This window comes from Vulpes vulpes, chromosome 1, assembly GCF_048418805.1.
Source record: "Vulpes vulpes isolate BD-2025 chromosome 1, VulVul3, whole genome shotgun sequence".
In the NCBI taxonomy this organism is placed as follows: domain Eukaryota; kingdom Metazoa; phylum Chordata; class Mammalia; order Carnivora; family Canidae; genus Vulpes; species Vulpes vulpes.
The window spans coordinates 20,746,074-20,771,471 of record NC_132780.1 but is presented as its reverse complement, the minus strand read 5'-3'; the positions used below and the strand labels follow the sequence as shown (position 1 = coordinate 20,771,471).

At 57.6% G+C, this 25,398-nt stretch overlaps 3 protein-coding genes across 10 annotated transcripts; all 3 read right to left on the bottom strand.

Moving 5' to 3' along the window:
• Positions 1 to 73: 73 nt before the first annotated feature.
• U2AF2 (U2 small nuclear RNA auxiliary factor 2) lies at positions 74 to 17,410 on the bottom strand. 4 transcript variants are annotated; one of them, XM_025985307.2, is made up of 12 exons: positions 16,891 to 17,410; positions 13,561 to 13,696; positions 12,800 to 12,844; positions 12,406 to 12,509; positions 11,953 to 12,104; positions 10,537 to 10,653; positions 10,260 to 10,398; positions 4,935 to 5,014; positions 4,730 to 4,852; positions 4,360 to 4,458; positions 3,904 to 4,152; positions 74 to 804 (listed from the first exon to the last, which is right to left on the bottom strand). In XM_025985307.2, exons 1-12 carry the CDS (start codon positions 16,937 to 16,939, stop codon positions 670 to 672), a joined length of 1,428 nt encoding a protein of 475 aa, XP_025841092.1. In that variant the 5' UTR covers positions 16,940 to 17,410; the 3' UTR covers positions 74 to 669. The 4 variants fall into 4 exon arrangements, with proteins under 4 accessions (XP_025841092.1, XP_025841093.1, XP_072615986.1 ...); XM_025985308.2 differs by having other exon boundaries at positions 4,372 to 4,458; XM_072759885.1 differs by lacking the exon at positions 12,800 to 12,844.
• Positions 17,411 to 18,534: 1,124 nt separating this feature from the next.
• On the bottom strand, positions 18,535 to 24,247 carry CCDC106 (coiled-coil domain containing 106). Of its 5 annotated transcripts, none has more exons than XM_072759929.1 (7): positions 24,160 to 24,247; positions 22,552 to 22,786; positions 21,223 to 21,298; positions 20,971 to 21,078; positions 20,702 to 20,878; positions 19,625 to 19,837; positions 18,535 to 19,295 (listed from the first exon to the last, which is right to left on the bottom strand). In XM_072759929.1, exons 3-7 carry the CDS (start codon positions 21,251 to 21,253, stop codon positions 18,979 to 18,981), a joined length of 846 nt encoding a protein of 281 aa, XP_072616030.1. In that variant the 5' UTR covers positions 21,254 to 21,298; positions 22,552 to 22,786; positions 24,160 to 24,247; the 3' UTR covers positions 18,535 to 18,978. The 5 variants fall into 5 exon arrangements, with proteins under 5 accessions (XP_072616030.1, XP_025841100.1, XP_025841098.1 ...); XM_025985315.2 differs by lacking the exon at positions 24,160 to 24,247 and adding an exon at positions 23,542 to 23,973; XM_025985313.2 differs by lacking the exons at positions 22,552 to 22,786; positions 24,160 to 24,247 and adding an exon at positions 21,877 to 22,016.
• ZNF581 (zinc finger protein 581) lies at positions 23,601 to 24,634 on the bottom strand. Its single transcript, XM_025985317.2, has one exon. The coding sequence runs from the start codon at positions 24,632 to 24,634 to the stop codon at positions 24,038 to 24,040; it is 597 nt and encodes a 198-aa protein (XP_025841102.1). The 3' UTR covers positions 23,601 to 24,037.
• Positions 24,635 to 25,398: the final 764 nt, after the last annotated feature.

The following is a 25,398-nucleotide window of genomic DNA, read 5'->3' as shown; positions in this document are numbered from 1 at the left end:
AGGGCGCGCCAAGGGCGCGAGGGGAGAGGTCAGAGACCGGGGACTCACACACACGGGACACCGAGCAGGCCCATAAAGTAAAATACAACAAAATGTTTAATGAGCAAATTCGTCTTAGCAAATATGAAACTGCCACAGAGAGGAAACGGGGGCCGCAGGTCAGGGAGACTAGAGAGGAGAGTCAACTACGTAAGAAACCAGGGAGGGCACAGGAAGGGGGGGGGGGCGCACGGGGTAGGACCGGAGGCCAGGAGGACGGGAGCTGTGGTCCTGGAGGAATAAGGCAGGGCACGGGGGAGTGTGGACAACAGAATTCAAAATAGTTTGGCCATAAAATATAAACACACTTATGTTTCTACAGTGGGGACGGGGGCGGGTAGGAGAGGGAGGAGAGGCTGTTCTGGGGAGGGGCCATGGGGGTCCTACCCGCCCTGCTGTGCACCCCCTCCCCACCTCCCTTCCCTCTGTGTCTGTGGGTGCATGTGTGTGGGCCTGTGCGCACACTTCCCCATTGCCCTCCCCGCCCCGATCGCTGCCATTCCAGTTGCTGCCGGCTGTCGGCTGTCGTTCGGCTGTCACTCCTCTGCCCATCTTCTTCAGAGGGGGAAAAGGGGGGGTGGAGGGGGAGACACCCCCAGCCAGCCCTTCCCCCACCCTCCCCCTCCACCTCTACCAGAAGTCCCGGCGGTGGTAAGAGTCGGGGTCACAGTATTTTGTGACAACCACTCTGTTGGCGAACTTGCGACCCGTCAGGCCCTGCATGGCTTTCTGGCAGTCAAACACAGAGGTGAACTCCACGAAGATCTGCGGGAGTAAGAGGCAGGTGGTAAAAGCAAGGTGGCCCCAGCCCCAGCAACCAGCTAGCCTGCACAGAACCCACAACTCTGCAAGGACAGAGGGAGGCAGCGGGCCTTCCTGCAGATCTGAGGCCCTGCAGGTCTGCGAGCATTTACCCAAATGTACTCTCGAATCCCAGGATCAAAGAACAAGAGCACACAGAGCAGAGCTCAGGGGAGGCATCAGAGCATGACTGGAGCCCAGAGCCACACCCACGGCAACCAGCTCCACCCACCCTGCCGGTGCTCCTCCCTCCCCAAAGTGTCCCCAAGGGCCAGGTTCTCCCCAGAGACAGACAAAGGAAAGCTCAGAAATTAGGATTCAAACCCAAGTTGACTCAAAGCAAGAAACAAACAAAAAAAAACACTGATCTGGTCAAGTTTCTCATCTTGTTTACACCACTAGTTTAGGGGATGCCTGGGTGGCCCAGTGGTTGAGCATCTGTCTTTGGCTCAGTGTGTGATCCTGGAGTCCAGGGACCAAGTCCTACATCGGATTTCCTGCTTCTCCCTCTGCCTATGTCTCTGCCTGTCTCTCATGAATGAATAAATAAAATCTTAAAACCAAAAAACCAAAAAAACACCAGTTTAAAAAAAAAAAAAAAAAGAACGGTTTACAGGGAGTGGGTGAGGGGGAAGACACCAACCTAATTCACAACATGACAATTCTGTAAGATGAATGCCCTGTTGCTTCAACAAAATGACTCACCAAAAAAAAAAAAAAAAAAAAAAAAACCATTACATAGAACTGCTAAGTTTTAAGAAAGTTCTAAATAAGATTGCATGGATCCTTGTTTGGATATTTAAATGGACCAAGTATAAAAAGACATTTGAGACACTCAAATTATAATACAAATTTAAGTAAATCCTACGAATAATTTTCTTATTGTAACAATGGTATCGTACTTTCATTATAATTATTTAGAAGTTTTCTGTTAAAAGTTTAGAGCAGTTCTCAACCAGCACAAATGTGTCCCCAAGCAACATTTTGCAATATCTGGAGAGTTTTAGGCTGTCACAAAGGAGGAGTGTAGTGCTACCATGTAGGAGGAGCCCCCATCTACAGGGTGGAGACTGGCAATGGGGCCACACATCGAACAGTGCACAGCACGGAATTCAAAGAGCAAGACTTACCAGGCCCCAAATCCTAGTAGCTCAGATACTAAAGCAATACACTTGATTATTGGAGATAAAATATAGGAGATATGCGTTAAATTATTTCAGGAAAAACGAAGTTGGGAAATTAAGAATGACAAGTGAAGCTGGATGATGGGACACGACGATACTACTCTATGTGCCACAATGGAACTAGAGTGACCTACCATAGTATGTCAGTGTGGTACTTCTACTTTTATGTATGTTTGAAAAGAAAGACAAAGTTTACAAACAAAACAGGATGATCTCCGACACCAGGCAGGTCTTCCCATTCATCCTTCCCACTGACTCAGTGGGAAATACTGACTCAGCCCCTCAGGAGCCAGGATCCATCCCAGTGCCCATGAGGCATGAGGGGAGCGGGTGCTTCCATCACACCACATACACCACACCAGTGAGTACTGGGAAGCAGAGCAGGGGAGGGGAGAGAGGAAATGCTGCTCATCCCTTCATCACCACCCCCCAACCCTATCCCTTGGTCCCTGGCTCTCTTTCCACTGCTCCCTGGGCAATCCTATCCAGCTGACACCAAAATGAGGATCAGTGTGTTGATGACATCTGTTTCTATCAGAAATGTTTCCCTCATGCCTGGAATGCAGCTCCGTCCTCACTGCTTCACACATCTCTAATGAGGGGTCTCAGGACCTCAGACTGACAGCCCACACTCTTCCCCAACACTGACCCCCACCCCCACCCCAAACCTGCTCATCTCCCTTGCTTCTCACCTGCCATCTCCACCCAGCTGCCAAAGCCCAGGAATCTGAGCATCTTGACTCCTCTTCCCCCTCCCAAATCAACCACCAGGATCTGGGTGTTTACAGGTAACATGTCTTTCAAATCCATGGACTGACTTCTCTCCATCCTCCTGCTGCTACTTTCCATCAAGTCACCATCTTCCAACCAAGTGACCATAAGTTATTAGTTCCCAAAGTTCCAGGTCATACCACCACCACCTCTGCCCCCCTCTGAACCCCTGCCTGCAGAACCCAGCTCTGCAGGACTGGAGTAAGTACCTCCCTGTAATCCCTGTCCACGCCTACTTGATTATGAGGAACTCTATGTGCGAGGCAACCGACCACATTCCTGAACTTTCAAAGACTTCCTTCTCACTTCAGGAACACCCAACATTCTTCCAGGACCCACACAGGCCTACAAGATCTGCCACACTAGGCCCCAGCTCCCAACCTCAGAACTCATCTCCCACTGCTCTCTGCTTAGACTATGCCAGCCTTGTCACCGTCCCCAAACACACTAAGCTCATAACCCAGGAGATCTATGTTCATTGGGTTCCCTGCTCAGGACCCTACCACCTGGGATAACCTGGTATCACTTGGGCCTGGTTAATATCAACTCTTAACCTTGACTAAGAGTTGTCTGTTCCTGTCTAAGAACAGCATCCAGAGCAGAGCAATTCTACTCCCTTTCCAGCTACTAACTATCACACATGTTGTCTTTGACAAGGCTGGCCCCAGGACTTGTCCTGCTTGAAGGCCTGAACCACTAGGTGAGCGGCTAGGGAAAGCTAAGTCACCCACTCTTCCCTGCCTCTCAAGAAAAGTTCAAGGTGCTGACACCTAGCATAGTGCCAGAAGTGACAGGACCCAGTGGGCTGTGGAATCAGACCATGTGGCCTGCATCCTCTGAGCAAGGGCTAAAAGAGCTGCCATGAGAGTTCATGTTGCAAAGGTTAAGCTCAGGGAGTACCTGGCACCCAGAAGACTCAAGTGGGTTTGCTGCTGTTCTGTTTTTAGCACTTTTCTCCCCACTTACAAACAAGACCAAACCACATATGTAAGATCACATGACAAAGCCAAGCTGTGAAGCACAGCTGCAAGACCACACTCCTGGGGGACCCTATACCCATGTGAGTCATAGCACTGGTGTGTACCCATGCACACGCACACATGCACACCTTTCCACAGCCGGGCACCTCGACGCCATCCACAGGCCGGGGGATCTCAATGGACTTGACAAGCCCATACTTGCTGCACTCATCTCGCACATCCTCCACAATCTCCTCATACTCCTCGTCGTCCAGCAGCTCCTCGGGCAGCACCATATTCATGAGGCACAGGACCTCCGTTGGGTGGCCGCCCATCTGTACCTGGGAGCTCATGAGGCCCGGCACTTGCAGGGTCACGGGGGTCTGGTTGATGGTGCTCTGTGGGGAGAAAGGGGGAGGGCAGGGCTGTCACGGCCAGGGCCACACCGAACCCCCAGAGGCCTACCCAGAGAAACACGTCCGCCCCTGAAGGCCCAGGAAAGCCAGGGCTGGAGCCGAAGCTTCTGAGGATCTGTTCCCAGCATCCCCCAGGCCGCCCCGCCCCACCCCTCCCCAGATCCCTCTAGCCAATGGAAGATGACGTGCCGGGGGGCTCACCAGCGTGGCATTCTTGGCTCCCACACTTGCCCTCTGCACGAGCAATTTCTTATCTCCCAGCTGCATCCCATTCAGCCCCGCAATAGCCTGTGTGCGGAGGACAGGGGGGGGGGGGGGGGCGCAGCAGAAAGGTGCGGGTCAGGGGCAGGACTTGACGCCTCCCACCAAGCCCCAATACCCCAGAGCTGGGCACTGGTGGTGAGAGGAAAGGCCAAAGAATGAGCACCTGGCAGGAGCCGGAACCAAGGGGAAGGGACCCAGTCCCCTACACAGGACCCTACCCAAGCTGGACTCCTCCCACCCATCCCCAGGAGGGCGACTCGGAAGTGGACACAGCAGGGCAGGGGCCCGGGCTCACCTGATCCGTAACGTTGATGTCCACGTACTCACAGAAGGCGTAGCCCTTGGAGAGCCCTGTGGCGCTGTCCTTGACCAGGTTGAAGGCCTTGAGAGGCCCAAACGACGTCAGCAGCTCTTTGACCTGCGGCAGGGCCGCAACTCCGTCAGGGCTGGTTGGGGTAAAGAGTGGGAGGGGAGAAGCCAGAAGGAGGCGAGGGATCTACCTGGTCGTCGTTCAGGTAATTGGGTAAGCCCCCGATGAACAGCTTGTGGGCAGAGTCCGGGACCACGGTGGACACAACTCCTGGGGGGAAGGGGAGTACATAGGCTTTGGTTTCCAGCACAGGGTCTTTAACCAAGACCCCGGGGTGTGTGCACAGGGCCTGGCCCATTATATCAGTCAAGGTGGCCCAGCAACGCTGACAAAACCACGGTCTCCCAAACCTATCCAGACCCTAAGACTCACACTAGCACCACAGCGAGGGTCCCCACTAAGGGGCCACACCTCAAACCTGCCAACCACAAGTCCTGGCAGCACTCGCCCTTATTGGTAAGACATCAGGATGACACACCTACACCCCCTCCGTCTTTCAGATCACAACTCCAACGCCGTTCCTACCACCCAAACATTTACATCAGGTCTCCCGTTGAGACTCTTGGTCCTTCTCTCTGTGGTCCCGAGCTTTTTGCAACCACAAAAACCCAGCAACTCCCTCTCTGGCCTGCTGCTCTGGGTCTGCAAAGGCAGGGACATGCCCAGTCGACTCAGCTTGCTGACCTCAGAGGCCAGCAGGGACATCACAGTGGGCTCATGTTTGTCGGCTGAATGGTTTAATGACTACTCTGCATCCACCCCAATCTTGCCATATCCACTCAATTTTGGATTCAGACACAAGTGCCTGCCAGGTGGCTCAGCCTGTTGTCCACTGGCTTCAAAAGCATGTCATTTAATTCCCGGGAGCCTCCTGTGAGGTGTGAGCTACCCAGAGCTCCAGATCACTATCAGGGCTCATTGGAAGAGAAAAACCACCTATCCAGCCTGACCAGTTCTTGACTTTCCAAAGGCCAGAGCCCACTACCAAAAGCAGCATGGCCCGGCCCACCTCAGCAGTCCACACAAAGCAGCCCCTCCACACTTCTTCCTGACCTAGCTAGGGTCGGACAGGTGAAATGAAAGATGGCAGAAAGCATCAGACACTGAGTCACTGGACCCAAAAAAGAGTGCACTTTCTCCTGACACCACCCCAGCCACTTTAACCAGAGCTAAGCACCATCAGAGTGGGGCTGTGGGGGGGTGGGCAGACCATGAAGAGCCAGTATGTCCAAGGTAGGCTACGCAGAGGCCACAGGCCAGGCACCACAGGTAAATTCATGAAGTCTACTGCCCGTGCTCTCCAAAGCCCTATCCAGACAGGATAAACTGAGGCAGAGGAAGTTGGTTCTATCTTGGAGTCAAACACACAGAAAGAGGGGTCCCCCAGCCCATAACACCTGTGCCTCCACAGGCAGCTCTCGGCAAGCTAGGGACTTTACACAGGTACCAAAGCTCTGAACAATGGCTAACTAGGACAAAGCAGAGATTCCATCACCCCAGTAGGGAGTAGTGGCAGAGCCAGATGACCCTCAGCCAGCTGGCCTTGGCTGCTACCTGCTGTGCCGTCCACTCCAGGGAAGCATGCAGAGCTTAGGGCACCAGGGTCAGACTCCCTGGGTTCAAATCTGGGGTACAGTACCAAGTGAGGCTCCCCCTGGGGCCTCAGTGTTCTCATCTATGACACAGGAGGATGAGGATGACCCACATGGGGCGTACACCTGAAATAGGGCCTGAGACCAGAGCTATAACGACTGCAGACCCTGAGTGAAAGACGGTTCTGAAGCAGGGGACTATTATCGTACAGGGTCACACAGCCAGAAAATGGGGATACCAATCAATCCCAGTGCCCAAAATCAAGCCCCTGGCAACATCCGCTCCCAATAGGATGGGCAGGGCAGCCCAGGTGGCTCAGTGGTTTAGTGCCACCTTCAACCCGGGGCCTGATCCTGGAGACCTGGGATCGGGTCCCACATCCAGCTCCCTGCATGGAGCCTGCTTCCTCTGCCTGTGTCTCTGCCTGTATGTCTCATTAACAAATAAATCTTAAAAAAAAAAAAAAAAAAAAAAAAAGGATGGGCAGACTCCTCCTCCCTCACCACACATCCACTCCTTCAGAGGGTCCACCTGGCACACACCTCCTCTCTGAAGGCCACACTAGACCCCCCAAAGGCTGAGCAATCTTTCCCTGTGCCTGGAATACCACTTCCTCCTACCATGCACTCACCACCAGACCAGGCAGAATAGGACTCTGCCGAGGGAGTGGGTACATGGGGGTGAGGCCCCAGTGGCAGGAGCCTGATGAGGGGGCGGGGGAGGGGGGGATTAGGACTCGGCCCTGCACGGGGAAGGGAGCCTGGCATGGCAGTGGGCGGGTGCTCACAGCTGAGCTGAACTCACATTGAATAACTACTGGGCTCCCCTGCCTCCAAAGACAGCTCTGGCCCACCCACCCCCTCAGTCTCCCTCTTGTCTTCAAAGAACCACCAGGATCCTGTCACCAGCACTCAACAGCAAGGCCTGACTTCAGCAAGGCAGATGAACTCAAGATTTCACAAACCCAAGTGATGCGTGTTTAATCAACACATTTCCATCAAGGTCAGAAAGTTGCCTTCCAGGTTCCTGAATTGTTTCTCTTCCAGCCAAGAACATCTGCTGAATTTTATCACACATGCTTTCCTCTTTAGCCTCCTTGTGTAATAAAATTGTTTTTTTTTTTTTAACCAAAAAATAAAGACTGAAACATGAACTTCACTATGAAAAGGTAACTAGAAAATGCTCAATCTACAAGCACAATCACACTTCCTGCCACTTCCTGCCACCTGCCCAGGCACTAGTACTGCAGACCCTCAGGTCCCTCTGGGTGAGCAAATCCCAAAGAAAAGAGATGGATGATGACCCACACTTCAGCTGCTTAGTCACGTCAATAGTTACGTCTAGAAAGGGGCCCATGAATCTGGGAAGACGATCCAATACAAGCTATCCCTGGCCCGCGAGGTCTCTGTACCCACATGGTAGAGGGCCTGTGTCAGAAGGTGCTATGGAAGACCGCACAGCACCAACTCCAGAGACCATTATCATGCCTTGCCTTGCTCTCCTCCGGTCTGAAACAGGATCGCAGTACACACAACAGTGGCTGGCAAGCCTCTCACCAAAGGGCTGGGTGGCAAACATTTTCAGTCTGTGGGCCACAGGGTCCCTCATCCAAACTGACCGCTGCTGCACAAAAGTCATACAGACACTAGGCAACGAGTGGACTCGGCTCTGTGCCAGTTAATCTTTATTTAAAAAATGGGCAAGGGGCACCTGGCTGGCTCAGAAGGTGGAGCACATGCCTTTTGCTGAAGTACATGAAGTACAGTGAGTACATGAGTACACACCGGACGCAGAGCCCACTTTAGGAAAAGAGGCTTACTGGTAAGCTACATCTGGCCCCTGTCAGTTGCAGACTTTGTACTACACAGCTGTCACAAAAACTAACCTGATCCATGGACCCCACTTGGCAAAGCGCCTGACATAGTAAGCTTCGACAAGTAAGCAGGCTCCTTATATAATTAAAAACATCTTAAGAAGGGAATCTCTGGGTGGCTCAGTGGTTTGGCGCCTGCCTTTGGCCCAGGGCGCAATCCTGGAGTCCCGGGATCGAGTCCCATGTCAGGCTCCCGGCATGGAGCCTGCTTCTCCCTCCTCCTGTGTCTCTGCCTCTTTCTATCACAAATAAAAATAAATAAATAAATCTTTAAAAAAAAAAAAATCTTAAGAACACCTGGGTGGGGGCAGCCCTTGGTGGCGCAGCAGTTTAGCGCTGCCTGCAGCCTGGGGTGTGATCCTGGGGACCCTGGATCGAGTCCCACGTCGGGCTCCCTGCATGGAGCCTGCTTCTCCCTCTGCCTGTGCCTCTGCCCCTCTCACTCTCTGTGTCTCTATGAATAAATAAATAAAATCTTTATTAAAAAAAAAAAAAAAAGAACACCTGGGGGGCTCGGTGATTGAGCATCCACCTTCAGCTCAAGTTGTGATCCCAGGGTCCTGGAAGTGAGTCTCAGGGAGGTTGCTTCTCCCTCTGCCTGTCTCTACCACTCTCCCTCTCTCATGAATAAATGAATATAACCCTTAAAAAAATAAACCTTAAAACACTAAATTTATTTTGCACAGGGGCGCCTTGCTGACTCCCATCAGTTAGGTACCCAACTCTTGATTCTGGCTCAGGTGTCATGATCTTGCAGTTGTGGGACCGAGCCCAGTCAGGCTCTGCCCTCAGTGCGGGGTCTGCTCCAGATTTTGCCCCACATCCAACCCCACTTGCACACATGTGCACGCTTTCTCTAAAATAAACTCTTAAAAAGAGATTCACTTTAGTACAAAGCAACAACCTATAACTTCATCTGGAAATGCTCTCACAGACATGCCCCCACACAGAAATCATCTGACCAAACATTTAGTACATGTCAACATCGAAAAATACACCTCAGTTACCAGAAGCATTAGATCCACCAAACTTACCAAATTCATTACGGTGGAAAACACTGGAAACCAGGCAGGGAACCAGCACCCAGTCCTCAGGTGTCACCCTCTCTGGGACTCCATGTCCCCCACTTTGTCAGTAGTGGACTCGATTTCTAAAAGGTGTCCTTCAGGGCGAAGCCTCAGCCAGCAGAAACCCACCTTCTGCTCCTCCCCCCCACCCCCTGGCCCAGACCATCCATGCCTACCACCTTTACTGGGAGAACACCAGGGACCTAAGATCCAGGGCCCCCAGTTCCACCACAGCACTGGCTTCTCCAAGCCCACTTTGCTCCCTGCACTCCAACAGGGCCTCCCAGAGGCACAAATCCTCACTTTCACCCATCTCACCACGGGGGACGGCAACCAACCTGTAAGTCGAGTTAAGCCGGCTGTCTTTTTGTATAGCCTGCAAGGTTTTTTAGAGGCTATTGCACAACGTGTGGGTAATATACCAGGGCCACACCCACTCATTCAGCTATCACGAGGCGGCATACAGGTTGCCACGTCACAACAGAACAATTGTGACCCAGTCAGTATGGCCCACAAAACCAAAGATATTTACTATCTGACCCTTTTCAGGAAAAGATCACCGATTCCAGTCTGCTATGATCTCCACTGACCCAGAATACTACTAAACATGGCTGTGGGGAATAGCCCAAAGCACAGAAGTCAGGAGAAACAGAGGCCAGACAAGGGAACGTCCAGCAGCCGACCCCACATTGGGAAACTGCTTGTGTTCACACTATGAGCTCACACGCTTATGCTCACAAAGTCCCAGAGCCAGAGCAGAAATGACAAGCCAGGCAGCAAACCCTTCACCCCCCTCAACACCTCCCACAGCCACTATGCATTCTCCTAAGGTTTGGGGAGATGGATGAGAAGCACTCATGCCGTCTCCCAAGTGGCTCCAGCTGGGCTGGAGAGGGAAGCATGGGACAAGGCCCCCACTCACCAGGGACGTAGACAGAGGGGTTCTCCGACATGCCAGGCAAGGGTTGGTAGTCGTGAGGCCTACGGATCTTCAGCGACTGGCCCTGGAAGATGATGCCATCAAAGGCCATGGCCTGGGTGGTCTCATCCACTGAGCGGAACTGAAAGAGAAGGTGGTGGTACAGTGATGAGGATCAGGGTGCCGGGTGTACCACGGCCTGCAGAAGAGCCCTGGACAGATAAAGGCTGCTGCAGAGAAAGAACACACACCTTCTGACCCCACAATGCAACCCGCTCACCTCCAAGAAAGCAAAGTTCTTGTCCTGGTTAATCTGCACAGCCAAGACGGGGTTGCCAGGAGCCTGGGTCAGACCCCCAAGGCGCATCTGGGCGTTGAAGAAATCCATCATGGCCTCCTGCAGAGGGAATAGGAGACAGGGGGGGGCGGGGGGAGGGAGGTGGAGAGAGGAGGGGAGGGTGAGAGAGGGAGACACAGAGGGGTTTGGGGGGGAGGGGAGGGAAAGGGAGAGGGAGGGTGGAAGGAGAGAGGGAGGGAGCAGTGGAACAGGGGTGGGGGCAGAGAGATCAGCAGGGACAGAGACAGGAGAAGATTAGAGAAAGCAAGGAGGAGTAGGGGCAGCAGCAAAAGACAGCCAGGGGCCAGGAGTGTGGGGAGGACCACAGGGGCCCCAACCAGAGGAGACACATCATTCAAAAACAATGCATAGAAATGGCAATGACAGAAAAAGAAGAAAAAGCATAAAATAGAAAACAGGGAGATGGAAGGTGAGAGAGAGAGCATCCCGTGAGGACAGGAAGAATGCACAGCAGGAAAGCAGGAAAGACAGGGAGAACACCGAGTCAGAAAGGAAGACAAGTCCAGAGAAGAAAAGGAGTTGGGAGAGGAAGAGGAGCCAAGGGACAAGGAGGGCAGAGGGCGGAGGGAGGGAGGAAGGGTGGGAGGGGGAGAAAAGAGTGATGTGGCGGGATCTGGCCCTGGAGTCCGGGGGCTGCTTTATCAAACGTAGCAAAGTGCAGGTTGAGAAAGTCAGAATGGACCTTACTTGCCTTCGACGACGGTAGCAAACTTTTTGTTGCTACGAGGGATCTCAGCCCCACAATATTTCACTTTAAAGAGAAATGGAAACAACTCTTTGATCTCGGGATTCTCGGGGTGCCACGGGAAGGGGTGGGGGGGAGGGAGGGGAGAGGAGTGGTAGGGAAGGTTGGGGAGGTCAGGGCCATCAAAACAAAAGAGCAGCGACCACGGGAGGGACGTGGGGAGAGGATGGGAACAGGCGGCAGAGAACCAGAGGTGTGTCAGAGACAACTGAGGGGAGCGTGCGTCTGTGCGTGTGTGCCTGTGCGTGTGTGCGTGTGTCAGTGTGCGCGCGCGTGCGAGTCTCCCTCTCTGTCTCTCTCGATACGGACTGGACTCATGGATTTTCGTAGGTTCGTTGTGTGTGCCTTGATCCCTGGGTTGCTGGAGGAGGTTGGGAAAGGGGAGACGGGAGAGGGGAAGAGGAGGGAGGGAGAGGGCCACCCCCAGCCCGGCCCCTGGCTGGCTCAACTCCATCGGTCCGTCGGGGAGGGGGCCGGGGGGCCTTGCAGGAGGCAGAGTCTGACCCGTGCAGGTTGGGGGAGGGGAGGGGGAGAGGGGAGGAATGGGAGGGAACTGGGGAGAGGGCAGGGAAAAGGCAGGGGGTAGGCAGTACCTCAGTGATGCCAAAGGGGATGTTCCCCACGTAGAGGCGCCGGGCCTGTCTGGTCATCTGGCTCCCGACCACGGGCACCGGCGTCGGGGTCACAGCCAGGCCGTCAGGGGTCATGGTGGGAAGGAGGGCGGTGGCTGGAATCTGACCCGCCGCTTGGAGAACGAAGAGCGGGATTAGATGGCAACCTGGCAATCCTCTACACACACATCCCACCCCCAGCACACTGGGAGAGCCTGGGTAGGGGAGGAGGCAGATCCCTGTGGACCAGCCCACACAGGCTCAGCTCCCCGTGGGAACCTCGCAACACCTCTTCTGCAGTGGTCAAAAAGGCAAAACCCAGAAAGCCTGGGACACAAACCTTATCCCCCCTGCCCCCCAGCTCAGGGTCTGCTCCCTCAACCACCTAGCATGTTCACAGGACCCGTGACCAAGGAGGCGGCAGCTGAAACCTACCTTGCATGGCCTTGTACTGCATGGGGGTGATGTGCTCGAAGCCAGGCGGGGGGACATCCCAATATTTACGGACCTTCTTCTTCTTCTCATGGCGGGGGGAACGACTGGGAAGGGGGAAGGGAGAGCCGGGCAGGACGACCTCAGTCTGACCAAAGGTGGGCCTGTGAGCACCCCAGGCTCCCCTCAGCTACCCACTAGGAGTGCGGTGCTCTCCAGGAGGGAGAGGATCTGGTCAGGGCTGTACCCAGGCCTCGGGAAGGGTGCTGGTTTCAAGGCAAGTGGAACCTCTTCCCCAGTGCTTGGGCCAGGGCTGGACAAGGACAGGGCAGGGTACACGAGGGCAGGGGCAGAGGGAGTGGACATCAGGGTGGAAGGGGCAGGAAGAGCAGCTCACATCAATCCACCGTGCTCCTCTTTAGCGCCTCTGGTCAAAGGTTTGCTGAGGGGTGGGAGGGAAAGGTATGGGGAAGGGTGACTGGGGACCCTCGTTTTCCCCACACGCCACACCTCCCCAAGGGCACAGAGCCCCAGGGCTGGGGGCAGGCCCCCTTGGCCCTGCCACCCCCCCCAAACTCCCAACCCAGGAAAGAGGAACTGTGGAAGGGATGAAAGGCCACACAGATCACTTTCTACTTGGAGAAACTGAAATGGAAGAAGGCAGAACTTCCACCTACCCTGCCCTTCCTCGCCTAAGGGGAAAGAAAACAGAGGGGAGCCTAGGGAGGGAAGAAGCATTAGCAAAGCAGATGGCAGCTGGGTTCACAGAGGCTGCCCCACTTTGAGAACCCCTCTTCCCAGGAGGCAGAGTATAGGCCCCAGAAGACAATCCCAGAAAAACACAGAAAAATAATGGGAAAAAGAAACGGGTCCTAGGAGGCAGGGACTGAGCCAGGCCTCGTGAACACAACACAGAAGAGTCAGCACCCTGAATCCAGACTCACCTCCATGATAAAAAACCCAATGCCCCCACCAACCCGCCAGAAACTGAAGACTCTAGAAACAGGGTTAAAAAAAAAAAAAAAAAGCCCATATGCAAGATAGACAAGTAACAGACACCTAGACACACACACACAGAAAGAACTCAGAGGCCGAAGCACACCAGGTCTGAGTGCAAGGACACTCCATTCCCAGCCAGGGGTCCCCAAGCCCTGGTACCTTCGTCGCCGCCTGTCCCTGGAGGCACTCCGCTGGTCCCGGTTGCGCCGATCACGGCTCCGGCTCCGGCGCTTGCGATCCCGGCTTCGCGAGCGGCTGTGGCTACGCTTGCGGTGCCGGTTCTCCTTGTCCCGTTCTGGGCCAGGGGAGGGGGAAGAGAATGAGCTGAGGGAGGACATGGCCCAGCCCACCCACTCACTGGTGGCTATGCCCCGAGCCCCAGGGAACCCACCCCCCAAGGGGAAGGGATTCAGTGGAGGAGGGAATATAGCAGGCTTCCTGGGTCCACAAGCCAGTCCAGGAGCCCTGGGGGTCCCAGGGGACAGGAGCTGGTTACCTGAGGGGACAGAGCCTGGAAATGCCCACGGGGTGTAAGATACCTGAGGATGCTCAGGAGGAGCTGGGGAGCCAGAGAAGACAGAGGAGGCTGGCTCCTGGTCCCCCTCGAGGGCTGAGGGGCCTGACCCCAGGGTCGTCCCTGAGAGGGGCAGGGCTAGAGGCTGGGGAATCAAGAGACCCAATGATGTTTTCCTGAATGAAGGAAACTGGAGACCCCTCAGGAAAGACCTCCTCAACCAGCTGGCACCCACAGCCCCACCATCAGGCCCCAGGGGCAGGTGCAAGGCAGGATCTGGTATCCCCAAGAAGTCAAGACACCTGACAGTCCCTTCCCAACCAGAGAAAGAATGCAAGATGCCCTCTTGTAGGGAGGTGCTCCCTTCTGAATGTGGCCTAGAAAGGGAGGTGCTCGGCCCTGCCTCAAGAGGTAGGGGAGGAGCATGCCCTGCCCCCTACCCCTTGCAGGCCAGATTCCCAACCACCCTATCCTGCCCACGCTCCCTCAAAGCCAACACAAGAGGGACAGGGTCCAGCCCCCTAGTAGGCTCACTCAACCCCTTCAGTAGCCTTGGGGGTGGCGACTAAAAGAACGGAGCACAAGCCTAGCCCGTATAAACCATAGAAAACTCCGCTCAAAAGACCCTGGGAAGGATGTGCAGGCCAAGCTATGAGCACCACTCAGAGCAGGTTTCCTTATTCCTTAACTCAAAGACACCCCTCACCCTCCTCCACTAGCCCCGTTCTATGGACGGATACAGGTAAAGGCAACAAGGACGGGGTGTTAAAGTGGACTTGAGCCTCATCCGTGCTACTTTATGCTGAAACTTTAAATGTCAACTTTCTACAAATAAATCAACTCTAGAACCCATAAAACTAAAGAAAAACACCTCAGGAGAAAAAAAAAAAAAACAGATGAGCAAACAAAAGAATACTTCTAAAACCTACCTATACTGTCAATTCTTACAACTGTTTGGAAAAAACACTACTATTCGTTCAAACAAAAAATATGGAAACGGAGGCACAGAGAGGTCACATAACTTGCTCATGGCCAAAAAGCAAAAAGATGGTGAAGACTGAACGTGAATTCCCTAATGTTAGCAAGTACAGCTAATCATCACCTGGGCAGACTCAACTCAGGACAGGCAGAGCTGCTGTAGTCCACCCAAAACCACTAGTAACAATGTTATCTCTCTGAACACGAATAAATAAAACCTAAACCAGACACTTGAAACAAAGAAAAGCAGCAAAGAAACACACCGGCATGGCAGGAGGCTGTGGGACTGCGTGCCTCTGGCGGCAAGCTTATAAAATGAGCAGGCTGAGGCTCTGAAACAAAAACAAGCGGGCAGAAGAACCAGCGGAGAGGAAGCAGTGATGCCTGCTGGGAGCCTGCAACCACACAAGGAAACTAATTCTCCGGGGACACACCTGCCCGACGCGGGGGCTGAAGGGCTCTCAGAGGGCTGAAGGCCTCACTCAGGCTGGCCCAGAGACCCACAGGCAGGGCAGCACGAGCACGGAGCTTCCTGCCTCCCCACACACAGAGATCCCGGACAAAGAAAACAGAAAAGGTGCTTCAGTTGTTCAGAAGTCTGGCTGCATTGTGCGCACAGCTCCACCAACCCAGGGGCCGTGCAGGGCTGAGGGCCCCGCCTCCCAGCGCCAGAAGAACCGAGGCACACATCTGCGCTTGCCTAAGAAGCTCAGGCAGGTCCACCTGGCAGCCCTGCCACCAACCACACTCAGGTGGACTTCTGCTCTGCACGGGTATGAAACCGCGCAGAAGCCAACAAACCTTCCTGTGAACGAGGGTCCCACCTAACCCAGGTGTGTGGGGACCTGGCAGAAAGGCACTAGGAGAGCACTCTCCCCGCCGTGGTCCACTCCACGTCCTAGGATGACATCACCCTGAGGGTAACTGCACAGTGGCAGATCGCTTCCTCCGCCCTTAGCATAGACCCCGTCACAAGCTTCTACGTGCTACCCCCACGTAAACTCCGCCCGGCCTTGTCACACCTAAGGCCTGAGAAACCTGTTTCCTCCTCTACGGAAGGAAAAATATCTTTCGAGCCTCGCGCGGCTCTCACAAGGATGCACTTGGCCAGCGCTCGAGGTCTGACCTCCACCGTCGTTACGACCGCCCTCCCTCGCCCACAGACTCAGGGACAAGGCCCGACCCGCTGTACAGCCCTGAGAGCGGCAGGGCCGCCGGGACGGGAGCCCAGGACGCCCGGCTGCAAATGGCGCAAAGACCCACGCCACCCCGGGCAGGCCCTCCCGCCCGCCGGCGTCCCTCCCACGAGCAGTCGAGGCAGACGGAGCGCGGCAGCACCCACCGCCTGTGCCCGTCGGAAAACCCGCGGCCCCGCGCCCCGACAGCTATGCGGGATGACGTGCCCCCGCCACCTCCAACCCGGGTCGGGACACGCACGCGTGTCCTCTCCCGCAAAAAGTACCGCGACACGCTCACTGCCCCAGGCCGGCGTCCCCCCGACCCACGCCCACGTGGGGAGCTCGCAACGGCCATTTTGGGACAAAAGGGGCGTGGAGACCCGGGCCGCGGGCCCGACCGGAAGCGGAAGTGCCGGGACAGCGGGAAAGAAAGGAAGCACTGCGGGACCTAATACACATAAAACCTACTTTCAGATTTAAAAAAAATTTTTTTTAAATATACGGGAGTGCTTAGTCCGCAAGGGAACACCCAGCCAGCCCGCGGGCCCGCGCCGCCTCCACCGCGGACCACGTGGGGCGCAAAGCGGAGCGCGCCGCGCATGCGTCCGGGACCCGCGCCCGCGGCCCCCTCTCCTCCCCTCCCCTCCCCTCCCGCGCGCGGCTGCATGCCGGGCGGTCACGTGAGCTAGGCGCGCGGCGAAGTGGGGGGGGCGCCGCGCGGCCCTGAAAGGAGGGGGAAGAGCGGGGGAAAATGGCGGGGGACACGGAGAGAGGCCAGGAACCGACCCGCCCGCCGCCCTGCGCCCCCGGCGCCCTCACCTTGCTTATTCTCGTTGAGCTGCCGCTCGAACTCGTCGAAGTCCGACATGCTGAGACGGCCGCGTAAGGGCCCTGTGCAGCTCTGGCCTCGCCTTGCCGCCCGCCCGCTCCGGCCCCTTCGGCTACTTCCGCCGCTCGCTTCGGCTACTTCCGGCCGCCGCCGGCGCTCCGCCGCCTCCTACTTAATCAAGCCCGGGCCGCCCGCCCCGCCCCTGCTCCGCCCCTCTCCCCGCCCGCCCACCCGCGACGCGCCCCTCCCCCCAGAGCCGGGCTCCAAATAGCGTCGGCTATTTCCGGGCAGTAGAAGGAATCGGGAGCAGCGGCTTCGGCTGCTTCCGAAAACACCCGAAGCGAAGACTTCACCGGCTTCCCAAGCTATCGTAACTTTTCGTAAACTAGCTCTTCAACGTTCGGGTGTTTCCGTAGGTCCGCGCGTTCCTCTGCGCCTAACCCCCCCCCCGAGGGGTTCGGCTTCTTCCGACAATTCAAACCGTCCCAGTCTTTGGCTGCTTCCGCAGATACTGCCCGCTCCTCTCCGCCGGCTCTATCCAAGCAATCAGCTATTTCCGACAATCCTAACACTCTCGGACTCCTGCGCTTTCTGAAGGTTTCCAGCGCGGGCTCGCGGACCCAGCCGAAGGATTAAACCCGACGCCAAGCTTCGGCTCTTTCCGGATAGTGCACTTACTCCTCCCCTGCCGGTAAACTTCGGCTCCTTCCGCCACCGCTTCGGGAAGGCCTCACTCACGGCAGATAGCTTCGGTTTTTTCCGTCGGCGCTTCGGCTCCTTCCGGCTTCGGGAACGGAAAAAGGGAGGGAGGACAGAGATGAGGTTGGTCAGGAAAAGGGATACAGAGAAAGGGCGAGGTCCCGGCTCTCTGCACTTGGCTCTCCGGGTGGGAAGAGTGGAGGAAAAGAAGGGCGGATTTCGCGGAGGGCCTAAAAAGCTTGCGCGAGACAAAAGCAGCCGGCGGGGTGAAGGGTGCGCGCGGCCGCTGCGGAGGTTGCGAGCGCGGCTTTGTGCGCCTGCGCAGAGGGGCAGAGGAGGGGCGCGAGATGGGCTTCTGCGCTTGCGTAGAGGTTGGTCTGAGGCGCGGTTTCTCACTGTTTGGGAGGCGAGCGGGTTCCAGAGGCCCCAGCACGCGTGCGCGAGACTTTCCCTTACTCCGGGGAAGGTACTGAATTTTAGTCCGTTAAGCACAGCGGCCTTTTTCTGGTTGCTGTAGCAACTGTGTAAGCGCGCTCGCGCCCCTCCTGCAGCGCAGGCGCAGTAGGCCACGTAGAGGGCACTTCCGGAAGACCGGTAATTGGCAGTACCGCCTCCTGGCGGGCGGGCGTGGTAGCTTCCATCCAGACCTGTCGTTCCCTACCCCCACCGCCGCGGCGGGTCCCGCGTCCCCCGCCGCCCCCCGCCGTCTCGCCTCTGTTGGAGCTCGCGGTGGGGGGCGGGGCCCGGCCCCTCCGAGCTCTCCGGGGCACGGCTGCTGCTCCTTCTCCCGCCCCTGCCGTGCCTCTGGGGGTGCTAATTACATCCTGTCTCCCCAAGCTCCGGTTCCCTGCCTAACCGCCCGCCCCATGCAACTCCCCGGAGCTCCCGTCACCATCTCCGCGGCAACGGACACCCCCTCTAAGAAGAGGCCGGGCCGAGTTTATTCCAAATTTTATTGTCTCTCTTTAGTTTAAATCCTCTGAATAATTCTTCGTCCGGAATGCGGGTGGAGAGCTCCTGGCAGAGCGGGCCAGCCTCTCCTCGGGGCTGGGGTGGGGACGGGCTATGTACAGTGCCTGGCCCCGCGGAGAGTCTCGCAGTCACCCCAGGAAGCAGGGGCCCGCCGGGGCAGAGGAGGGGGCCAGTGCTGGGGAAAGACAGAGCCCTGCGCGGCGGCTCCGGTGAGCCCAGCTAAGTAGACGCCCCTCCCCGGGGAATGCAGACGAAGGAGAAGGTGCCAGGGACGGGAGAGGAGAGGAGGGGCCAGGGACCTGGGTGGGAAATACGCCGCCAGCCCCTAGGCTCTCGGGAGGAGCACACCACTCATGCACACGCCCGCCCGGTGCCAGGAGGGGCACGGAGGGACAAGTAGGGTGGGATCACCGCTTGAAGCGGTAGGTTATGGGCAACAGCAGCTTGCTCTTCTTGAGAGCCTGCACCTTCTTGAGGGTCTCGTCGTCCAGGGCCAGGAAGCAGCGGCGCGAGTACTCGAGCAGACGCTCCTTGGAAGGGTCGAACTCGCCTACCTCCGCCAGCTTCTCTGGGGCCACGATAAGCAGCTCCGCGATGGGCGTGGTCAGCGCCACCGTGTTTCGGTCTACGCGGTGGTGCTCAAAGGCCCGGGACATGCTCTTCAGCTTCTGGAAGGTGCCCAGTATCTTCTTGTAGCGGCAGAGGACACCGTCTGCATCCTTCACTGCAGGGCAGAGAGAGTGACGTGAGGAACAGGGATGGGGCAAGGACAGACAGGGAGCCCAACACAGGGAGAGCCAGGGAACACCGCAGAAATCAAGAGGACAGGAAATGCTCGGAGACATAGAGACAGTGGGACAAGTGGAAAATAGGAGAAGGCAGGCCCAGGGAGGAGGATCCGCAGCCCAGCTGAGGCTCAGATCCAAAGTAAGACCCCATGATAGGCTGGGACACACAACCAGGCCAGGGGAACAGGAAGGGCCTCCCCAGGGTCACAGCAAGCCCCCAGCCCAGAACCCCTGAGCTCCCACACCCTGCATGCGCCTTGCTCACCCCGCTGCCTCTCCCGGGCCTTGGGCTTCCCAAAGCGCCTCCGGCCAGCACCTCCCTTCTGCTTCTGCCTCTTCCTCTCCACCGTACTGCCTTCTTCAGACACTCCACTGAGCGAGGAGGCCGCTGACTCCGGGTCTGAGGCCTCGCCCCCAGCCCCACCCCTGCCATCCCCCTCAACCCGCCTGGACCCAGGCTTCACCCGGCAGTGATCCTCTGGAGAGAGGTAGAGAGAGAGAGAGACCCATACACATGAACTTCCAGAACAGGAGGCAGAAGGAGGCAAGAGACTATCTGCAAGGTGGGGACGGTGTCACATCACACATGGTGGTGGGGGCTTCAACTGGGCCCGACTGGAGCCCCCAAGACAAACAGAAAATGCAGTATAGATGCTGCAGTTCCCACCAAGATGACTGGACACAGTACACTTGGTTGGATTTGGGGGTAAAGATCACAGGTGGGGCATGGTTTCATGCTCCTCTGACTCCTTAACTTTAGGGCAAGAGGTGGGGGGGGGGGGAGGACTGAGAGGACCAAGACAGGACCAGACACCTCCGAGACTCTCTGACCACAGGCTCCCACAGTGGAGTAGGGGTTTTCTGGGGACTCAGTTGGGACCTCACTGAAAAAGTCCAGAGGGCCCTTGGGCCCCACCATCCTAGGTATGTTCCCATCAGCACCCTGGGCCACAGGTGGTTCCAGAGCAAAGGGGTCCCCAGTAACACAGATGCTGAGAAAACAGAGCCCTTACCCAGGCTGTCAGGTGAATCACAGGGGGATATGGAGTCCTGGGAAGGAGCCAGGCAAGGGCTTAACATCATGCAGAAGGGAGAAGTTAGACTCCCCAAAACAGGGTGTAAAGATTTGGGAAAGGAAAGCCCTGACATGGCCACAGGGTCCTGCCCATCAGCAAAGGCAGGAGTCAGGAAGGAAGCAAGCTGATCTTTGGAGTCTGGGAGATGGCCTGGGGAGCAGGGAAAGGACAAAAGATGCCAAAGGAGAAGAGTAGGTGAGGAAGGGTCACAAATCCCAGAGGAGGGCCAAAGCAGACATGAGGGACCAGCTCCTCAGGCACCTGACCTGCATCCATGCGGGCAGAGGATATAAACTTGTCTAGCTGACACCGCAAGAAGTCCCTCTCCTCCTCCAGGTCCTCAATGCGCTTCTGTAACCAGGAGTTCCTCTCCAGGGCCATGTGCAGCTGGGCCCTGACACCATTCATCAGGGCTACTGTCGGGGATGGGGCCTCCGGAGACTCTAGGGACGGGGGGGAGCCTTGGTCACACCCCAGGCCTCCAGGGCCCTATACCCCAGACGGCTGGGGTCCCTCCACGCTGCCCCCAGCTCACCCTCGAAGTTTCCCCGAGAGGGGCTCAGACTGTAAAAGATCTGTGGGTCTAGGTGGGGCGTCTCATCGAAGGGGATGGAGATCTCGAAGGCCTCATCGTCTTTCTTCACTGGAGAGGAGAGGCCAGGGGTCACCCCAGGGAAGGCACCTGGGACCAGCCCCCAACCACAGCAGCCCCGGTGAGGGAGGGGACAGGGTGGTAGGGGACAGGGAGGGGAGCACCAAGGGTGGGGCAGGGTCCCAGCTTCCTCACGTGTCCTCCTCCGGCTGTTTGGGTCATTCATGGCGTGGCCTCCTGTGGACCCAGGCAGCTGAGCGCCTCAGGGGCACTGAACAGAAAAGAGAGCGCAGATGGAGGCACATCCCAGGGGAAGTGGGGAAGGGGTGGCATAAGGGGGAACGCCGGGGGTGTCACAGTACTGGGTTTCTAGGGAACTAGGGGGCTGGGCACCCAGACCTCGAGCTCCTGAGGGGAGGAGTGGGTTCCCCGCGGGGCCGCCCAAGCGGAGACTTTCTGGCCTGGATGGTGCGGCCCCTCATCACGGGTCACCTCGGAGCCAAAAGAAGCGAGAGGCGCGGCAGGGAGGGGACCGTGCCCCAACTTCCAGCCATGGGGCGGGGATCCATCCCACGCGCTGCGCCTCCCCACGACCCTCCCCCGCACAAGTGTGGGCGAGCAGGGCCCCTCCCCCGTGGTGGAGGGGGCGGGGCGCGTGCGCAGTGCGGGGGAAGGTCACGCGTGGGGATGCGCCCCCGCCCCCGCCCTTTGTCCCCCGGGTGGGAGGGGGAGCGAGGTTGGCCGGGGGTCTCAGCGGGAGATTCACGAGGCCCCGGGTGCAGAGGCGGCCACCACCCCCCGCCCACAGCTGCCCGGGGCCGGAGGGGCCAGAGCCCCGCGCTCACCCACCCGCGCGCGGAATCCGGCCAGGGGACCGACAGCGGCGGCGCCCATGCCCGGCGCCGGGGAGCGTCTGCAAAGTGTTGCGGGGAGTGAAGGGAAGTGCCCACCCGCCGCGGACAGGCGGGACGGCAGAGACTGCCAGTCTCCGGCGGGGCGGCGGGAGCAGGCAGGGACGCTGGCGCTTCCCGGTCTGCGGGGCGTCGCGCTTCTCCGGGAGCCTCTGGCCCCAGGTGAGGCCTGCCGTTGGCGGCAGAGGCGCGGGCTGCACTTGCGCGACGGCCCCTTGCCGCACGACCCCGCCCTCCGCGAAGCCCGGCCAGGGTGCGTCGAGAAATTCCCAATTCCTGGAGAGCAGCGGCTCCGGGATCCCCGGGGTGGGTGGCGACGCACCGGGAAAGTTAAGACCCGACACCTTGAGAACTGCCTTACGGACCCGCTCAACCCGCCCCTTCATCTCCCACAGATGGCTCCTAGGACCGGGGAGGGGGCGGAGTGGAGTGACCGACCCTGAACGCAGGGGCCTGTAGCAGCACCCGCATCGCTCAGGTGGTAGCGGGTCTGAGCTGGCATTGGAGCACTTGGACCTGACCCCGCCCCGGTTTACCCACCTTGTACCGTGGGGAGGTTAGGATCCTGCTAGGTGCGCTGGGAAGATGTACTAAGAGAGTGCAGTTTACTCACCTGTGCAGTCGGGAGGCTAGGATCCTGCTATGTGTGCTGGGAGGATGTACTGAGAAGGTGCAGGCAAAGCGCTCAGCCCAGCGCCTGGCCATGGTCCAGGATCAGGATCCGGGCGCAGGAGGTGTCATTTGAGGGCAGGCAGTGGGAGGCTCTGTACCTCTGGGGAGTGGGGATGGCTAATTTGTTCTTCCACCGAAAAAGAGGTCGGGAGAAGAAATGAGGCCCAGCACAGTGCCTGGCACGAAACAGACGCGCAAGGAAAATTCGTTAAGATGTTTATTGAGCTTGCGGCTCTGCTCCCTGCCTTTCTGCCTGGTCACCAGTTGCTCCTGGAATTTTTGTCAGCCCTATGACAGTAAGGCTTGAACCTTGCAGAAAGAGAATTGAAATGTTTGCACCGCTTAGAAAGCTGTGGCCACCCTTCTACCTGCTTCACAGTATAGATAAATTGCAGCCTGGGTCAGGACGTCCAGGGGGAGACACCTGCCCTAGATCGGTGTTTTGCAAACCACAGGTTCATGGGCAGGGAATTCAGTATAATAGGACAGAATTGGCAGGAAAGGAAAAAAAAAAAGTGAGCTGCATATGGCAGATATTAAGTATTGTTAAAGTTTTGTCTCACATATATTTTTTGTATCTTATACTGGGTTGCCAGATAAAATGTTTCTTACAATAGGTCCTAGCTTTAGAAAAAAAAAAAAAAAAAGGCTTAAAACACTGCCTAGGTGATACACGTGAGGAGCCACACTAAGACTGACCCCAGTGCAGAAGGCTGACCATCCCATCTGCCACCAGGCAAGCCAAGCACTGTGCGGAGGCACTGGTAGGACCCATGCAAAATGCTCAGCCCAACATGTGGCAATGGTCTAGGCTCAAGATCGGGGCCCTGTTAGTGTTATTTGAGGTCAGAAAGTGGGAGACTCTTTCCCTCTCTGGGGAAAATAAATGGCTGACTTGTTCTGCCCAAAAAGAGGTGGGCCAGGCACTTACTGAGTCTGTTAGGCAGCAGGCGGGTCAAGCTGCTGTCACCAAAAACAAATCTCAAGTGCTCAAAATGGGAAAGGTGTTTATTGGGTATCCAATCTGAGGCCCTGGCTGGGGGTTGGGAGGTGGTTCCGGTCCCCTTCCCCCAGCATCAACATGGAGGCCTCAGAAAGCTGCTGCAAATTCTTGATGGCTCCCAACCACCTCTTTCAAGCTGGAGGACTTCCACATGGAGCACTCTCCCCCCACACCTCGGGTCAGGGCTCAGCCTGAGGCTGGAGGGCTCCACTTTGAATGCAAGGTGTAGTTTCCATCTTATCTCCACCACACAGAGGCTACTCATGGGCTCCTCCTTCAGGCTGGGCTTGGCCCTTGCAGGAGGTGTGTCTGTGTTCCTGTCCAGGGCTGCAACCAGCCCTCAGCACTGGCCAGGTGTCTGAGGGTGACAGGAGTCCAGGTTCCCCCAGAACACCATGGCACCTGGGGTACCCTGCAGCCTGGCTCATGGATGCTTCCATCGAGTGTGCTTTTGCAGCGTGTTCTGCTCCATAAATCGGCGTGGGCAATGTGGGCACTGAAATGGGCGCTCCCCTGAGTGCACCCGGCTGTGCTGGGCCAGCTCACCTGCCTCCCGGAAGCGGCGAGGGCAAAGTGGGCAGCCGTGGGGTCGCCCACCACCAGCCCGGTGAATGGAGTGGTGCCGAGCCAGGTGACTGGCCCGCTTGAATGCCTTCCCACAGGTGTCACACTCAAAGGGCTTCACCTCCGAGTGGGTGATGCTGTGTCGCTGCAAGTAGGACATGTACTCGAAGACCCGGGAGCACACGGGGCAGCTGTAACACTTTTTCTGGGCTGAAGCCCCGTCTGCCCCGGGCTCCCTCTGAGACTCCTGGTCCACCAGCACCGTGTAGGGGACACCCTGGGTGTCAATGAGCAGGTAGTGGCTAGGCTTCGGAGAGGAGGAAGTCTGGGGTGGTCCTGTGGATGAGGAAGGTTCAGGTTCTGGAGACCGGCCTGTCCGAGAAGGGGGGGCCTCCATGGCTTCTGTGGAGGGTAGCGCCAGGGGCTGCGGGCTGGGGGCCAACAGCAGCACCAGCATCCGGAGGGGTGGGGAGGCCTGGTGGACGGGAGAGAGGAGTTACATCAGGGTAGGAGCACCCCCAGCGTCATCTACTGTCACCGGGACTCTGACCTTCTGCAGAGTTTCCAGGACCCTCTCCCACCTCTGCTGACCGCCCACCACCCACCGCAAGCCAAGCCCACCAGGACCTTGCTGTCTTGCTGTGCTGTGCGCCCCCTACAATGGCCACCCGCAGGGCTCTCCCTGCCCTTCCCCAGGGTCTGGGTGTCGCCCCATCCCATGACTCCACCCGAAACCTCGTCTACCCCTTTCCTGTTCGCCCAAGCCTGTGCGAGACGCTGCCACGTCAGACCCCCGGTCCTGCCCCGCCGTCCAACAGCCCCCCAAACGCCCCGGCCCCCTCAGCCCAGCTACCTCTGGAGTCCCTCTAATCCATGCCCATCCAGCACCCCCCCAAGTTCTCCCCAGGGTGCCGCGCCCCGTCTGAGCCCACGCCCTCCGGAGCCCCCACAACGGCCTCGCCCCACCCGGCGTACAGGTACCGGCCCCGCCCCTCCAGTGTCCCGCTCCCTCCCGCCTCCCGGCCCCCGTACCCGGTGCAGCAGCCTCTCGGGTCCGGGCGACTCAGGAACGGCCCCAGGCTACCCCCGTGGTCGCAGGTGGTGACGGGACGGGCGCCTCTGGGTGTCCCCCGGGAGCTGGTAGAACCGGTAACGGGAGAGCGGGCCGGGGCGCAGAAAAGAGGGTCCAGGGAAGGAAGGTGGGGGCGGGGCGCTTGAGCC

Bases quoted from the DNA above. Each gene is read 5' to 3' on its own strand.
- U2AF2 (XM_025985307.2), bottom strand. From the start codon at position 16,939: ATGTCGGACTTCGACGAGTTCGAGCGGCAGCTCAACGAGAATAAGCAA. The intron at 10,399-10,536 runs GTGAGCGGGTTG...CTTCTCTTTCAG, and splicing joins AGAACTTTGCTTTCTTGGAG to TTCCGCTCAGTGGATGAGAC. The intron at 5,015-10,259 runs GTGAGTGGGGGC...CCTTCCCCCCAG, and splicing joins CCCCTCTGTCTACGTCCCTG to GAGTTGTGTCCACCGTGGTC.
- CCDC106 (XM_072759929.1), bottom strand. From the start codon at position 21,253: ATGAATGACCCAAACAGCCGGAGGAGGACAC. The intron at 21,079-21,222 runs GTGAGGAAGCTG...TCTCCTCTCCAG, and splicing joins AAACAGCCGGAGGAGGACAC to TGAAGAAAGACGATGAGGCC. The intron at 19,296-19,624 runs GTGAGCAAGGCG...TCTGCCCTGCAG, and splicing joins GGCCCGGGAGAGGCAGCGGG to TGAAGGATGCAGACGGTGTC.
- ZNF581 (XM_025985317.2), bottom strand. From the start codon at position 24,634: ATGCTGGTGCTGCTGTTGGCCCCCAGCCCGCAGCCCCTGGCGCTACCC.